Here is a 15193-nt window from a genome sequence, read left to right as displayed (position 1 = left end):
ATGAATTGGACCCTCTGGTAGTAGTCCGTCAGACGGCCTTTGGGATACTCTGGTGGGCCCCTACTCAGTCTCTACTGCTGCTACTCATACAAATACAGTTGTTCCCCCTCGTTGACAATTCACCTGATTATTGCCAACATCCAATCTGTCAGACAGACAGGTTGCAGTCACCTCACAAGCATCTTTATTTACCTCCAAACAGGGAGGGGAGTTAGTGTGCCTAAGCTTTAGAAAAAAAGGTGCTATCTAGAACCTAAAAATGTTCTTTGGTTGTCCCCATGGAACCATTTCCCCCCCTAAGTGTAGCTTTGTAATATTAGTCTGAATGCAAGACCAAGGATGTTGATACAGGGTTGAAGAAAATCTCTTCAGACAAAACAATGTAGGCCTACTGTGTCCTTCCTCTCATTACTGTCTGTCCCCAATGGTGGAAAAAGTACCAAACTGTCATACTTGAGTAAAAGTAAAGATACCTAATAGAAAATGACTCAAGAGTCAAAAGTAAAAGTCACCCAGAAAAAATCCACTTGAGTAAAAGTCTAAAAGTATTTGGTTTAAAATGTACTTCAGTATCAAAACTAAATGTAATTGATAAACTATACTTATGTACCAAAGGTAAAAGTATAAATAATTTCAAATTCCTTATCCAACATTCAGATATCCTTTACAAACAAATCATGTGTTTAGTGATGCCAGATCAGAAGCAGTAGGGATGACCAGGGATGTTCTGTTGCTGCGTGAATTTGATTATTTTCCTGTCCTGCTAAGCATTCAAAATGTAACAAGTCTTTTTGGGTGTCAAGGAAAATGTATTTTCACAAGGAACGTAGTGAAGTAAAATTAATCAAAAATATGAATAGTGAAGTAAAGTACAGATACCCCCAAAAAAACTACTTAAGTAGTACTTTAAAGTATTTTTAGTTTGGTACTTTACATCACTTTCTGTCCCTCTGACGCTCCCTATACAGTATACCCACGGTCCACCTTCTTCCTATTCCTCCTTCTCCCTCTCTCTTTCACTCTCTCTGTTGCCTGTGTGTGTGTGTGTGGGTGCGTGCGTGTGGGCATGTCCGTGTGCGTGTGTCCGTGTGCGCATGTGAGTATGATGAGATGACATAGCCATGGTTGGTGACCTATAAAGAGGGGATTAAAGCAGTTCTCTGTGACCCAGCTGTGTACACCGTGACGTCACACTCCCACTCCTCCCTCCCTCCCTCCCCACAGTTGGGTCCGTCTGTCTGGCACACTGAGAGCATGTGGCCTCGCTAGCACCAGGCATACAGGCAAGCAGCAGGCACAACGTGAACAGGGAAGAGGAGACTGAGCGCTAGACATGGTAATGCAGGCCTTGAAACAGGAGAAAGAATAGGCCTAATACAATAGATTAATAGGACATATGTCGGGCCTAATAAAATAGAATCAGGCCTAATAGAATATAGCCTTGGCTCCCAGGCTTCGCTCAAGGTGAGGTTCAAGTCTGTGACAGAGGCTAAGTGAAATATTATAATAATAAGCTTGGGCCTAATATCAGGCCTAATATAATCTTCTTTTTTTAAAGAACTCCAAAAGGACAGGGCCAGTCATCCTCCTTTGAGATGTTACAAATGGTCTCCCCTTCTTTATGAACACCTTATATCATCATTATAATTCCCCTGTGCGATAAAGAACATTTCATGAGGTATCTTACTTGAGTTCTTACATAATATGTTTGTGATGTTTGTTTCCTGTTAATTATATTTTACAGCTGGTAAAGCTCTTCCCATAGCTACTTGTTTCAATTAGTGAGACTATACGACTACATCCTTTTCACATGCTGCCTCTAATGCACGGAATGCTCAGGCTGCTGTCGCACTAATGAGCTGAAGCACACTCCGATTTTCATTTGCAGCATGTATAATGTTGTACCCTTGAATGTTGGATAACAGAGATGTTTATGCTTACACCCATACTCTTGGTTTGATTATAACCATGAACCACCAGCACACATGTACACAATTTGGGTAGATCTCTACTTTTATTCATGTATATATACACATATAAAAAATAAGGACATATGTACAATGATAATAAATATCGACATGTTTGTACAAGCAAAATAAGTTACTGAACATCCTTTAAAAAACAAACAAAAAATTGTGAACAAACAGGCAGGGGAACCTTTGTAACTTAAAGCCAAAAAGGAAGAAATGAATAATAATGATAATATAACAATAATAATATTGAATAACAGCAGAATCAAAAGCCTTGAGAAGACTGTGGAAGGCATTGTTTTTGACAGGTATATTGTAATAACTAGCCTATCTATATCCAGATTTGTAACACACAGGTAAATATTTATTTTGGTAGCTTTAGCATTGTATTTAACTAGGCTAGTCAGTTAAGAACAAATTCTTATTTTCAATGACAGCCTTAGTGAACAGTGTTCAGGGGTAGAACAACAGATTTTACCTTGTCGGCTTGGGGATTTGATCTTGCAACCTTTTGGTTACTAGTCCAACGCTCTAACCAGTAGGCTACCTGCCGCCCAACATCCCTTAGCCTACCATCCCTTTTGTGAGTTTGATGGATAACTTTCTTTTAAGACAGTTTCATGACTTATCAGACATAATGTCCATTGGTAGACAAATCAGATAAATATCTATACCAATCTTAACAGCTCCTGTAGCTGTTGATGCATAATACATGGTTAAGTGTCAGAACCAGTGCTTGGTAACATATTAAAACGTACATATTTTCAAATGAAAGGCATCTATAAATATTTAAGATTTAGTATCAAACCTTAGATCATCAAATTATGAGTTATCATTTGGTTTTAAGGAGGTTGCTGTGCTTGGCTGGTTCTATGACGTTCAAAGGTTTTGGTGATTTGTTTACCTTTTCATGAGCTAGGGAATCAGGGATACGCTTCAGTAGATTACTACTGACATGTAAACAGGATGTTGACCAGCCGCGAACATTTTGCCTTCTGAAAAAAATTAAGCTCTAAATAAAATATGCAGGAAAGTTCTAGACACGAGAGTTCTTTGAAGTGAAGTTGGACGGACTGTTGAAACTTAAATATCAAAGTGGAATAATGAAATAATATTAAATAATAATGTTGAGAGAAAATAAAAGCAACTGCAGTCTACTTTGGCTTATCCGAAGGTGAAGAGGCACGGCAATAGAAAACATGTTTAGAAGATGTATTCATGAAGAAGTCCTTAACAACTCTAACCATATATTCTTTCTTTTTTTTTCTCTAGAGAACATCAGTGTAGGCAAACGTTTGAACCATGATACACTTCTTTTACAATTATGAGCATGTTATCGGAGATGTGTACAGTACATTTGCAGAGAAGGTCATGCAACACTAGGATGAACTAACCACTGATGGCCAAGTAAGTAAGTACCTCTTCAACTCAGGGATCGTTGCAATATTCTACATCCCCTTCAGCTGTCTCTAGTCTACATTGGGGACAGAAAGAAAGAAACGTCGTCACCCTCTTGTTCCTTTCTTTGTCTTGTGTTGTTCTCTGGTCCCTGCAGATGTGTCACACAGCCACCCCTGGAAGACAAAGCACAGGAAGGGTAAAACTAACATGTTAGAGTGGGCACACATAGTGATAATTGTACATACAAGGCCACTTCCATGAGAGTAGAGATGATGCGGCATAATAAAACAACTATGTTTCATCTCAAAGGCTGTAAAACTCTTGATTGTGACACTTGTTTTTCTGGCTCGGTCTTTGGGTGTCTCTTTAGGCTAGTTCCAGAATTGTTCACGCCAAGCCATAACAGTGACATAGGAGTCGGCAAGACAGCACAAACAGATCTTGGGCCTGGCTAGAATCTTTGTGTGTCTGTAGGCTTTTAGAGAGAGAGAGAGAGAGAGAGAGAGAGAGAGCCATACCTCTGATTGATGTGCCTCTGATTGCTCTCTGGACCTGTTGGTTTGTCACAGGCCATTCATCTATCTTCCATCTGTTCTCCGCTTGTCCCTCCAACAGCACAGGGCAGTGTGTGTTTACAGTTGAGTGTCCATCCTTCTCTCTGTGTTCAGGATTTCCACAGTGGTGCCAGGTCATTCTCTGGACGTCATTAGGTAAGTGGGCGGGGTTTGGGGAAATAAGTGGTTAAAGGGTGTGTCCAGGTACAGTGCTGCTCCGTCCCCTCCAGGACACACTAGTACATCCACCACGTTTGGCATTCAGGGCGGTGCAGGGAGGGAGGTCCTTTTGGCAGTTCAACTCGCCACCACCCCCGCCCAGACACAAACATACTATGTAAAGCACTTGTTGAGACATCCACTGCAGTCGCAACAGTTTAGTGAGAGTTGACCTACATTCCCCCATGCCATCCCTGCTACTTTACTGAAAACAATGCCTTTGTCTCATCTGAAATTCAGAATAATAAGCGAGTGTGCTATTGTAGGTTCTGCTGTGGGATTATGTCAAACAGACATGTCCATAACCATATCCCAAGGAAGTGTACAAGCATCAACCACTTGTGTAAATGTGTAGTGTAGTTATTGTAAAAGTAGTTCTAAAATGCATTTACTAGTGTGGAGGTTATTCGGGGAGATATCTACTTTGTGCAGGGATCTGAGAAGTTTGTACGTGTTTCCATCACATTCTCATTCACAGAGAGGCGCTTTAAAGCCATTGGTCTCTATTTGTCGCTTCCGTAGTCCGCAAGGCATAGAAAAAGAACACATAGAAATGTCTTCGTTTAAATTGTCACAATATATCAATGTGGCAGGGGTTGAAGACCTTCTCAGAGGAAAGACTGACAACGTGAAAAAAGTACAAATTGAGCCGAGAAAGTCTAATTAAGAGTTTGTCCTTCATGTAAACCCCCCATGTCTTTCAAACAAAACTCACTTCATTTTCTCTCTCTTTATCCCACTCGTTCCTTCCCAGGTTTTACCCCCTGAGAGGGGAACGTGATTGTCGTCATGCTTTTGGGATTAATTTGTCTTTTATGTGGCTCTCACTCTCTTTGCTCACAAATACAAAATCGACTTACTTACTCCCGTGTTAAGTGCAGCAAGCGAAAAAGTCCTCAACAGAACATAAAAACAGCAAGCCAGCTCCTCCATCTTTCAGTCAGTCAACTCGTGCTGCTTGCTTTATTGGTTTAGCCCTGAAGCTACAACCTTGTCATGAGTTGTTGGTCGTCTCTTATCCTGAAGGAGTTCTCTCAGGAAATCTCTCCATTTGTTTGAGGTGAAGGCTGAGTTCAATTGTCTTTAAATACCGAATTTACACAGCTTGGGATTTGCACAGTGAAAGCAAGTGAAACTGGTGAAGAAGGTAAAGTGTGACGTATGGAACACAATGACAGGAGAGGATGCTGAGGAACGGGTCGGTGTGTGTCACCTCACATGCTGTGTGCAAAAGAAACATCTACCACCAGTCACAGAGTCAGCCAAACGAGCACTGGCAGAAAAAAAGAGAGAGAGAGAGAGCATTGAGTGAGAGTGGTGTCGAGAGAGAGAGAGAGAGAGAGAGAGAGGCGTCCTCTAAAGGAGGGAGGTAGGTTAGTTGCCATTCGTTCTCTATTTTTTTCATTTTTTTCTTCATTGCAACGGGCGTGGAGAAAGACGACTGCTGCTACACAGACGACTCTTCAGGGTTGGCGTCGGGCAGCACGCTCCTCTGCTGCAGGGTCCGACGCAGCTCCTCCTTGAAGGGGCTGGAGTAGTCGTTCCCGCCCCCGCTCAGCCCCAGCCCTCCTCCACCAGAACCACCCCCGCTAACCCTCTCCTCCCCGGCCGAGCTCAGGTTGAGGCGGATGTAGCCGTTGCTGCCGGAGCCCCTGATGTTGGTGAGGCTGAGCCGGCTGGGGGAGTGGATGGGCTGGCCGGGGATGGCGCTGGGAGACGCCGTGGGGGCGTGGTGGTGAGACTGGCTGCTGGGGCACAGGGCGTGGCCGGGAACGATCTTCAGCGAGCCGTCTGAGTAGTAGTAGTTGGCGCCCGTCTCCCAGAAGCGGTCCTCGTCGCTGGGCATCTTGCTGGGCACGAAGGTAGGTGGCTCCTTGGGCAGGGTGATGGGGTAGACCAAGGTGCTTTCCAGGGGCTTCATCTCCGTTCCTTTACCTATGGCCAGCTTCAGACGCCTCCTCAGATACAGAGCTGCCACCAGTAGTAGTAGACAAGCGGCCCCCAGGGTGATAACCAGCACCCAGAACAGACCCATGCTGCCGTCAGGGGCCCGGGCTGCCATGACCACAGGGGAGCTGGCCACCACCGACACCTGGTAGCGCTCCATCTGAAACTTGACCCCCTGCTCCTCGGAGTAGCACACGTAGCGTCCCGCGTGCACCGGCATCACGTTGGGGACCACCAGAGCCTTCAGAGTCCGGTCGAAGCGTGCCCCCCCGGCCTCCTCGTCTCCTAGCTGCAGCTCCCGGTCATTGAGGAGCCAGGAGGGCTGGGCCAGGTTGGACACCAGCTGGCAGGGCAGCACCATGTCTGATTCCACCACTACTGTCACATTCCTCAGTCGAGAGTTGTCTGGGAGAGAGAGAGGGTATGTGTTAGCCAAGATGTTTAATTCCTGAACTCTAAGTTCAATTCATCTCAATTCAGTTCAATTCGCTTAGTTCAACTCAACTGAATTAAACTTGATTCAATAACTAAATTCTAAGCTCAAATCCATTCAATAACTATCAAAAAACTACAACTGTAGTGACCAGTTATTGCCACAAGGGGCCACCAGTCCAGTTCCTCTCCTACTCACCAGGGCTGGGGATGGCCACAGGCTTGTCAAACTTGGCTTTGCCCCTGCTGAATCTCTCCAGCATCAGATCCTGGGATAGGGAGGAGGTAGACCTGTGGAACAGAGAGCACAGAGAACAGGCATTAATGACATGTTTTTCTGCTACTGGCCTCCACTTTCTGCTACTGGCCTCCACTTTCTGCTACTGGCCTCCACTTTCTGCTACTGGCCTCCACTGAGCTGCTGCTAGCACAGGTGGACCCAGCCTACTGAGCTGCTGCTAGCACAGGTGGACCCAGCCCACTGAGCAGGGGCAAAGCAGAGGAGGGGCCAAGTAGAAGAGGGGAAGGCAGAACCACTGAGCAGGGGCAGAGGGGGAGTGGAGGGGAGAGGCAGGCATGCTCACCCGCGGTGGAGGTCGATGCGGACACAGGCGCGACCCTCACTGTCCCAGGCACAGTAGGGGTCCCGGGACAGAAGGCAGTCTGGCTGCGACTGATAGCGGCTGCAGTTAGCCAAGGGAAGCTGGAGCACTTCTGAACGTGAGCCAATGTACAAGTACTTCTGCAGACATATTCAGACAGAGACAGAGGGAGAGAGAGGGGGGGGGGTTGAGAGAGAGACAAGAGGGGAAAAAGAGAGAGGGAGGAGATAGAGATAGTTGAGGAGGATGGAACAGAAGAAGAACAAGTCAGACAGAGGGCAGTGGAGATAATGGCATAATCGCTCTCAATTACAATAACATTTTGTTTTCCCTCCCCTCTTCTTTCTCTGTTTGGCTAGTGAGCAAAGCTTGTTATGAAATAGCTGGCCAGGAAAAGCCTGGTCTAATTAGATAAGGATCAGCACGTGAGTGTAATGCCAGTGAAACAGAGTGGTGACACTCAGACATGTGAGGGCATAATGGTGTTGAGTAGGGCCCGGAGTCTTTCCTAGTTGCGTCACATGATCAGGGAATACTCCTGGTCCAGTGATGGTCTATGTGTAAGTAAACTCAGAATGGCCCAGCCTCCTGCTTCTGTAGTGTGAGGCAGCTGGATGTACAAGTACAACTTGATGGTCTATGTGTAGAGCTGGGGAAAACTCCAGACCCTAGTGATGGTCCATGATGGTGTAGGGCCAGGGAAAACTTCTGGGCCTAGTTATATGGACTATATGTACAGATGGGGAAATCCCTTGGCCTGAGTGTTACCTTGGTGTGAGAGATGGTCAGGCTGTCCACTGGCTGGGGAGAATCAAACAGCTGTATCTCTTCAATCACATGGGCCTCCGAGCCGAGGATCACTACCCTCTGTAACCAGCCGTCCGCTAGAGGAGGAGAGGAGAGAAAAGAGAAGAGGGGATAAAGAGGAGAGCAGGTAGGATGAGAAGAGAGGTACATCATTTCAGAATGTTGTACTGTAGTTTACTCTTTGGGTAATATTGGGAGCAAGGTTACATCCCCTGCATTGAAAGGCAATTGAGCTGCTGCTGCCGGCGGTGTGACCTTGTGTGTCTGTCTGGGTGGATGGCGCTTTTATGAGCAGAGATCTGCTGTGTGTGCTGAACCTGCCCTGCCTCCTGCCCTCACCACAGTGGGACTGTCATGGATAATGTGAGGGACTGACCCTGGACCCTACGGGAGCCTGGCACAGAGCAGAGCAGCAACACACACACACACACACACACACACACACAAACACTCACACACGTAAATGCTGTATCATGCATGACGTATCATGCTCCTCGCTCGCTGTGTCGAGAGCATTTCGGCTAATCCCCCAATCCCATCCTCCGTTTCTAACTGTCCTCGCCAGACTTGTTCTCTCCGCATCAGCTGTCATCCTGCTGCAGTTAATAGCTAATCAAGCCCGCAGCCCAATTGGCAGTGTGTACGTGTGCCAAGGGCCCCGTTGAGTTTGTGCTGTGAAGCAAGGCAGCAGGGGGCCTGCCAAGCTACTGAGCCCATCGTCAGTCTGACAGTCATGGGCCTCCAACACACCGCAGGCACAGTCAGGGATTCACTCTACACTGCACTGCAGTGAGTGGAATTCTAAGTAGTAGGCTACTTAATGGGTAGTAGATACTGCAGTTGGATGTACTGTATGTTATTGATGAAAGGCATTGTCTCCCGACAGGCAGTGTCCTTCCTAGGCCACATGCAGTCTTCAACGGTCTTCAACAGTCTTCAACCGTCTTCAAACGGCCACGCAGCTGGAGTCGTCCTGCTATCTGACGTAAGACAATCTTATGGAAGTAGGATGAAGTTGTCCTGAATCCACCTGAACACTGATCTCAGGCAAACTGTGGGTCTTGAGGGTTTTCTTAGGAGGGTTGGGGGTTAAAGTAAACTGATCCTACAGCTGTGGTTAAGGGCATCTTTAGTGGGCAAATGGGTTAATCTGGGACCTGTCTTGGTCCTATACTGTTATGTTGCGAATAGGAAGTTCTTACACAGTACACTGATCTCAGTCAGTTTTGTGTTTCCTCCATTGTGGTTAAGCTGAGGTGGTAAGGTCAAAAATACAACTTCAAACTCGACCATCTTCAGTGGGTAGATTCTTAGCCCACGCTGTACGCACTGTCAGTAGCTACCTGTGCCTAAGAAGAGCATGTTGTATGCCCGCGTGTCCAGGGCGCTGACCCGGTCCACTGCCAGGCGGGTGAAGTTGATGCCCTTGGTGAGCAGTAGGGGGCGAGCCTGAGCCTTCTCCTCCATCAGAGGGTGCTTCTTGGCAAAGTTGAGGGTGGCGTCTGGCAGCTGAAGAGAGCTGTTGTAGCCGTTCTCCCTATGCCAGCTCGTAATACACTGTGCCGTGAAGAAGAAAGGCGAGAAGAGACAGAGAGGAGAGAACAGAGAGACGTGAGAGAGAGAGAGAGAACAGAGAGAGATGTGAGAGAGAGGGAGAAACAAGGAACATTGTTAGTTGCGGGACAGGCTGGCATTGCTTGTTGGCTCTGATCACTCTCCAAACTCTCCCTGTCCAAGTCACTCTATTCCTCCGCCCCTCCCTCCCTCCCTCCATCACTCACCGCTCCGGGCCGTGGGCTGGGGACAGTGCCAGTGTATCGCCCCCATCTCTGCGACGCGTCTCTGTACTCCTTATAAGGGCCATCAAACACCTTCTTCACCTCCCCTATCTGGTACTGACACACTGCTGACACATCCACATCGCCCCTGGGACAGGAGAGAACAACAAAACGACGGGCTTAAGGTTATTACCTAGATGGGTTGTTTCTGTGGTCATTTTTACATTGTCTGTTTGTATGAGAAATAGAACGATGGTTGTGCTCCACTAGGAGATAATAAGAGAATTCAAAAGGTCTGTAAACAGAGAAGACACTGTTAGCTGACTGAAGGCCGTTAAAACTGTAATTTTGGGCATAAGATCATATTTTCAAAAGAATTGGAAAAGTTTAGATACTGTAGACTCAGAAGTCACACCAACCCAGAGTTAGTAAAAGTGCTAAGTTAAGTTGGAGAGAGAGAGCCTCTTCTCTTTGGCACATCGGACCCCCTGGCGGTAGTGTTATTGTGACTCACCACTGGGCGTGGAAGATGCCATAGAAGGTAGTGGTGCGCCAGTCGGTGCCTGGCAGGGTGAAGACTGCCCGCAGGTTGTTGAAGGTGACGTGTCGCTCGGGGAGAGAACACACCAGCCTGGCCTTCTGGAAGGTGGTCCACTTCTTCTGCAGGGTCCTAGTGCCCCCCAGATCACCCTGAGGGGAGAGACACACAAGAGTCAGTCAGGGGTCAGGAGTCAGGAGAGGTGGCATATTGCCAATGTGGAGGGGAAAGTCAGTTCGCTTGCATTATGATTTGCTGATGGCTTCTGATACCATTTTAGGATTGAATTGGGTGAGAAGAGTGGTCTGATAGACTTGGGAGGGGACGGAGGAAAAGTTAGGAGACGTAGTCTAAGGGCAAGGGTTTATCCTTTGACCTCACCAGGAAAAACAACAGGTTGTATGATGTAATGAGAGTGGATGGCAAACTCTGAGCTCATAACTCGCAACGTCTCCTGATAACTATTGACACCTAATGAGGACAGGACTGGGTGAGAAGAGTAACTGGAAAGAAAGAGTGAAAAGAGGGTTGGAAGTGTTTGAGTCTCACTGTAAAAAGTCTGTGAGCAGAGTAGGATTGAGTGGTTTGCTTGTGTGTGTGTTCCGTTGGCAGTGTGTGTGTTCCGTTGGCAGTGTGTGTGTGTGTGTGTGTGTAGCCATATATGCGTGTAGCCTACCTTACAGACGCGGGCCACCCTGGCCACAGTGAGCTCCGTGTCACAGTCCAGCTCAACAGCTCTCTCACTAAAGAAGAAGTAGATCTTGTCATCGTCCCCCTCCTTGCTGCCACTGCTCTCCCTCACCAGGGCCGAGCCCACAAAGTCAGGTTCTGATGGGACAACACACACACACGATATATGAACACGCACGTATGACTGCACAGTCACACACACTACCACCTCCACTCCCCCTAATCTCCCACCCTCTCACATGCTCTGCTATTTAACCCTCTAACCTCGTCTCAATTTTATACCCTCTCACTATCCCTCATCTCTCTCACCCCTCTTCCCTCACGTATCCCTCCTGTCCACTTCTCTAACCTCATCTCTCCACCTCTCACCTCTCACCCCTCCACCAGACTCTTTCACAGTCTCGCCTGCTTTTTCCATCTCACTGCTTCTCTGCTCCTATTAGCTAGCCTCTAACCCAGTCCTTTTCTTATCTCTCGTGTCTCGTCTCCAACTCTTTCCCCATACATAGACTATCCTTTTTCCCTTTCTTTTTCCATCTAACCCCTCTTCCTCTCCACTTTTCCTCTCCCTAACTTCCTCCATCTCCCCCTCTCTCCATCACTTCTCTCTCTCTCTCTCAATTGCATTATTGGCATGGGAAACTCTCTCTCTCTCTCTCTCTCTCTCTCTCTCTCTCACCGTTGAGCCAGGCCGGCAGGTATTCACTCTTCATGCTGTAGTGTTGCTGTCCCAGGTTCCTCAGGATGACAGGCTCAGTACCCAGGAAGTTGTTCAGTGTGGCTGAATACAGCTCCTTGTCTGAGAGACACAGAGACAGGCAGGATAGGCACAATTAGGGAACAGTTGCACATAGAATATAATAGAACAGAATAAATAGAATAAAACAGAATAGAATAAAACAGGATACATGACCTACCCACTATAAGGCCTGTATGGCCCTTGGCTGGGTCATAGGGACACTTGCCCTTCCCATCCTCAAGGGAGCCAGGGTTGAGACTAAAGTGGTCTGCATTCTATGGAGAGATAGAGGTGGTCAGTGGTCTGTGTCGACTAACACAGCTCCGGGCTCTGTCTGTCCGTGACAACATTTGTAACAGGAGCCACAGTCCTCGCTCCCTGCATCCACCACACTGTCTTATCATATCACCGTTACAAACACACGTAGAGCCAGATACCACGGCCTCGTTGGCATTGAATACTCTTTCCTTTGACACAGAGGATTCAGCCTTAGGGAGGATGTGGTGTGGAGGCGTGGAGATAGAAGATATGAGACATGACACATGTCAGTGGTGCTGCTAGCTGTGAAGCCACCACAAGGACAGCTCAATTCTAATACAACTCTAATATAACTCTAATACAACCCTAATACAACTCTAATACAACTCTAATACAACCCTCATACAACTCTAATACAACTCTAATACAACCCTAATACAACTCTAATACAACCCTAATACAACTCTAATACAACCCTAATACAACTCTAATACAATTCTAATACAACCCTTATACAACTCTAATACAACTCTAATACAATCCTTATACAACTCTAAAACAACCCGAATACAACTCTAATACAACCCTAATACAACTCTAATACAACTAAAATACAACCCCAATACAACTCTAATACAACTCTAATACAACTCTAATACAACCCTAATACAACCCAAATACAACTCTAATACAACTCTAATACAACTCTAATACAACTATAATACAACTATAATACAACCCAAATACAACTCTAATACAACCTTAAAACAACTATAATACAACTCTAATACAACCCCCTGACAGAGGGAGTGGGATGAAGTTGGCCCTATTTTTCCCTAATGGCACCCTTTTCCCCCTATAGTAAACTACATTTGACCAGGGCCCGGGTCAAAAGTAGACCACTAAGTAGGGAACAGCCTGTCATTTGGGACTCAGCCATTGAAAGCCACTCACGATGTAGGTGCACTTGGGCTGGAAGGCGTAGGTTCCACAGGTGTAGAGGTGGGTGTGGTTGTAGCTCTGCAGGAAGCGGATGTAGTTGAAGCACTCCGTCTGTGGGAGGGGGAAAGATGGGGCTGAGACTGAAGCATAATATTCAACCATTTATAACAATAAGGTGGTACTCAGTCTAAGGTGGTACTCAGTCGAAAGGGGTACTCCGTCTCAAGGAGTACTCAGTTTAAGGTGGTACTCAGTTTAAGGTGGTACTCAGTTTAAGGTGGTACTCAGTCTAAGGTGGTACTCAGTCTAAAGGGGTACTCAGTATAATATGGTACTCAGTCTAAAGGTGTACTCAGTCTAAAGGGGTACTCAATCTAAGGTGGTACTCAGTTTAAGGTGGTACTCAGTCGAAAGGGGTACTCCGTCTAAAGGGGTACTCGGTCTAAAGGGGTACTCAGTTTAAGGTGGTACTCAGTTTAAAGTGGTACTCAGTTTAAGGTGGTACTCAGTCTAAGGTGGTACTCATAGTCTGGGCTATACTCAGCCTTGTCTCAGGATGGTAAGTTGGTGGTTGAAGATATCCCTCTAGTGGTGTGGGGGCTGTGCTTTGGCAAAGTGGGTGGGGTTATATCCTTCCTGTTTGGCCCTGTCTGGGGGTGTCCTCGGATGGGGCCACAGTGTCTCCTGACCCCTCCTGTCTCAGCCTCCAGTATTTATGCTGCAGTAGTTAATGTGTCGGGGGGCTAGGGTCAGTTTGTTATATCTGGAGTACCTCTCCTGTCCTATTCGGTGTCCTGTGTGAATCTAAGTGTGCGTTCTCTAATTCTCTCTTTCTCTCTCTCTCTCTCTCTCTCTCTCTCTCTCTCTCTCTCTCGGAGGACCTGAGCCCTAGGACCATGCCCCAGGACTACCTGACATGATGACTCCTTGCTGTCCCCAGTCCACCTGGCCGTGCTGCTGCTCCAGTTTCAACTGTTCTGCCTTATTATTATTCGACCATGCTGGTCATTTATGAACATTTGAACATCTTGGCCATGTTCTGTTATAATCTCCACCCGGCACAGCCAGAAGAGGACTGGCCACCCCACATATGCTCTCTCTAATTCTCTCTTTCTTTCTCTCTCTCGGAGGACCTGAGCCCTAGGACCATGCCCCAGGACTACCTGACATGATGACTCCTTGCTGTCCCCAGTCCACCTGACCGTGCTGCTGCTCCAGTTTCAACTGTTCTGCCTTATTATTATACGACCATGCTGGTCATTTATGAACATTTGAACATCTTGGCCATGTTCTGTTATAATCTCCACCCGGCACAGCCAGAAGAGGACTGGCCACCCCACATAGCCTGGTTCCTCTCTAGGTTTCTTCCTAGGTTTTGGCCTTTCTAGGGAGTTTTTCCTAGCCACCGTGCTTCTAAACCTGCATTGCTTGCTGTTTGGGGTTTTAGGCTGGGTTTCTGTACAGCACTTTGAGATATCAGCTGATGTACGTAGGGCTATATAAATACATTTGATTTGATTTGATTTTACTCAGTCTAAGGTGGTACTCAGTCTAAGGTGGTACTCAGTCTAAAGTGGTACTCAGTCTAAGATGGTACTCAGTCTAAAGGGGTACTCAGTCTAAGGTGGTACTCAGTCTAAGGTGGTACTCAGTCTAAGGTGGTACTCAGTCTAAGGTGGTACTCAGTCTAAGGTGGTACTCAGTTTAAGGTGGTACTCAGTTTAAGGTGGTACTCAGTCTAAAGGGGTATTCCGTCTAAGGGGGTACTCAGTCTAAAGGGGTACTCAGTCTACGATGGTACTCTAATGTAAACAGAAACTTTTAGGATATGTACCTGGTTGTTCTTGCCCTTGGTGGCACACTCTTTCTTCTTCTCCTGTGGTGCTGGCCACTCAATCTGAGAGAGAGAGAAATAGAGAGCGAGAGAAAGTGAGAGAAATAGAGAGTGAGATAGAGAGGGAGAGAGATAAATATAAATATATATATATATATATATATATATATATATATATATATATATATATATATAGAGAGAGAGAGAGAGAGAGAGAGAGAGAGAGAGAGAGAGAGAGAGAGAGAGAAAGGGAGAGAGAGAGAATTAGAGGGAGGGATGTGTGTGAGAGAGAGATGAGTGGACGAGAGAGACGGCAACAGTAACAGATTGAAAGAGAGTTGGATGAGAGAGAAAGAGAGACAAATAGAGAGAGAAGGATTTAGAGACAGCAGGAGGAGAGAGAGACATAGAGGGAGAAGGATTTAGAGACAGCGGGAGGAGAGAGAGACAGATAGAGGGAGAAGGATTTAGAGACAGCGGGA

General features: G+C 46.5%; 1 protein-coding gene across 1 annotated transcript in view; it reads right to left on the bottom strand.

The window, feature by feature from the left end:
• Positions 1-1995: 1995 nt before the first annotated feature.
• The window catches only part of sema4c (sema domain, immunoglobulin domain (Ig), transmembrane domain (TM) and short cytoplasmic domain, (semaphorin) 4C), a 61655-nt gene continuing 48457 nt past the window's right edge, over positions 1996-15193 (bottom strand). Inside the window, exons 4-16 of the mRNA XM_042320688.1 lie at positions 14712-14774; positions 12890-12988; positions 11856-11952; positions 11618-11737; positions 10925-11076; positions 10225-10400; positions 9714-9858; positions 9276-9489; positions 7894-8009; positions 7108-7265; positions 6723-6814; positions 3890-6496; positions 1996-3544 (exon numbers count right to left, since the gene is read on the bottom strand). Of these exons, the coding sequence (XP_042176622.1) occupies positions 5592-6496; positions 6723-6814; positions 7108-7265; positions 7894-8009; positions 9276-9489; positions 9714-9858; positions 10225-10400; positions 10925-11076; positions 11618-11737; positions 11856-11952; positions 12890-12988; positions 14712-14774 (2337 nt within the window). The 3' untranslated portion in view covers positions 1996-3544; positions 3890-5591. The remainder of the gene's footprint in view (positions 3545-3889; positions 6497-6722; positions 6815-7107; positions 7266-7893; positions 8010-9275; positions 9490-9713; positions 9859-10224; positions 10401-10924; positions 11077-11617; positions 11738-11855; positions 11953-12889; positions 12989-14711; positions 14775-15193) is intronic.

The sequence above is a fragment of the Oncorhynchus tshawytscha genome, linkage group LG04 (assembly GCF_018296145.1).
Source record: "Oncorhynchus tshawytscha isolate Ot180627B linkage group LG04, Otsh_v2.0, whole genome shotgun sequence".
Lineage (NCBI taxonomy): Eukaryota > Metazoa > Chordata > Actinopteri > Salmoniformes > Salmonidae > Oncorhynchus > Oncorhynchus tshawytscha.
Note: the sequence above shows the minus strand (reverse complement) of the source record. Positions and strands in the feature narration are given on the sequence as shown.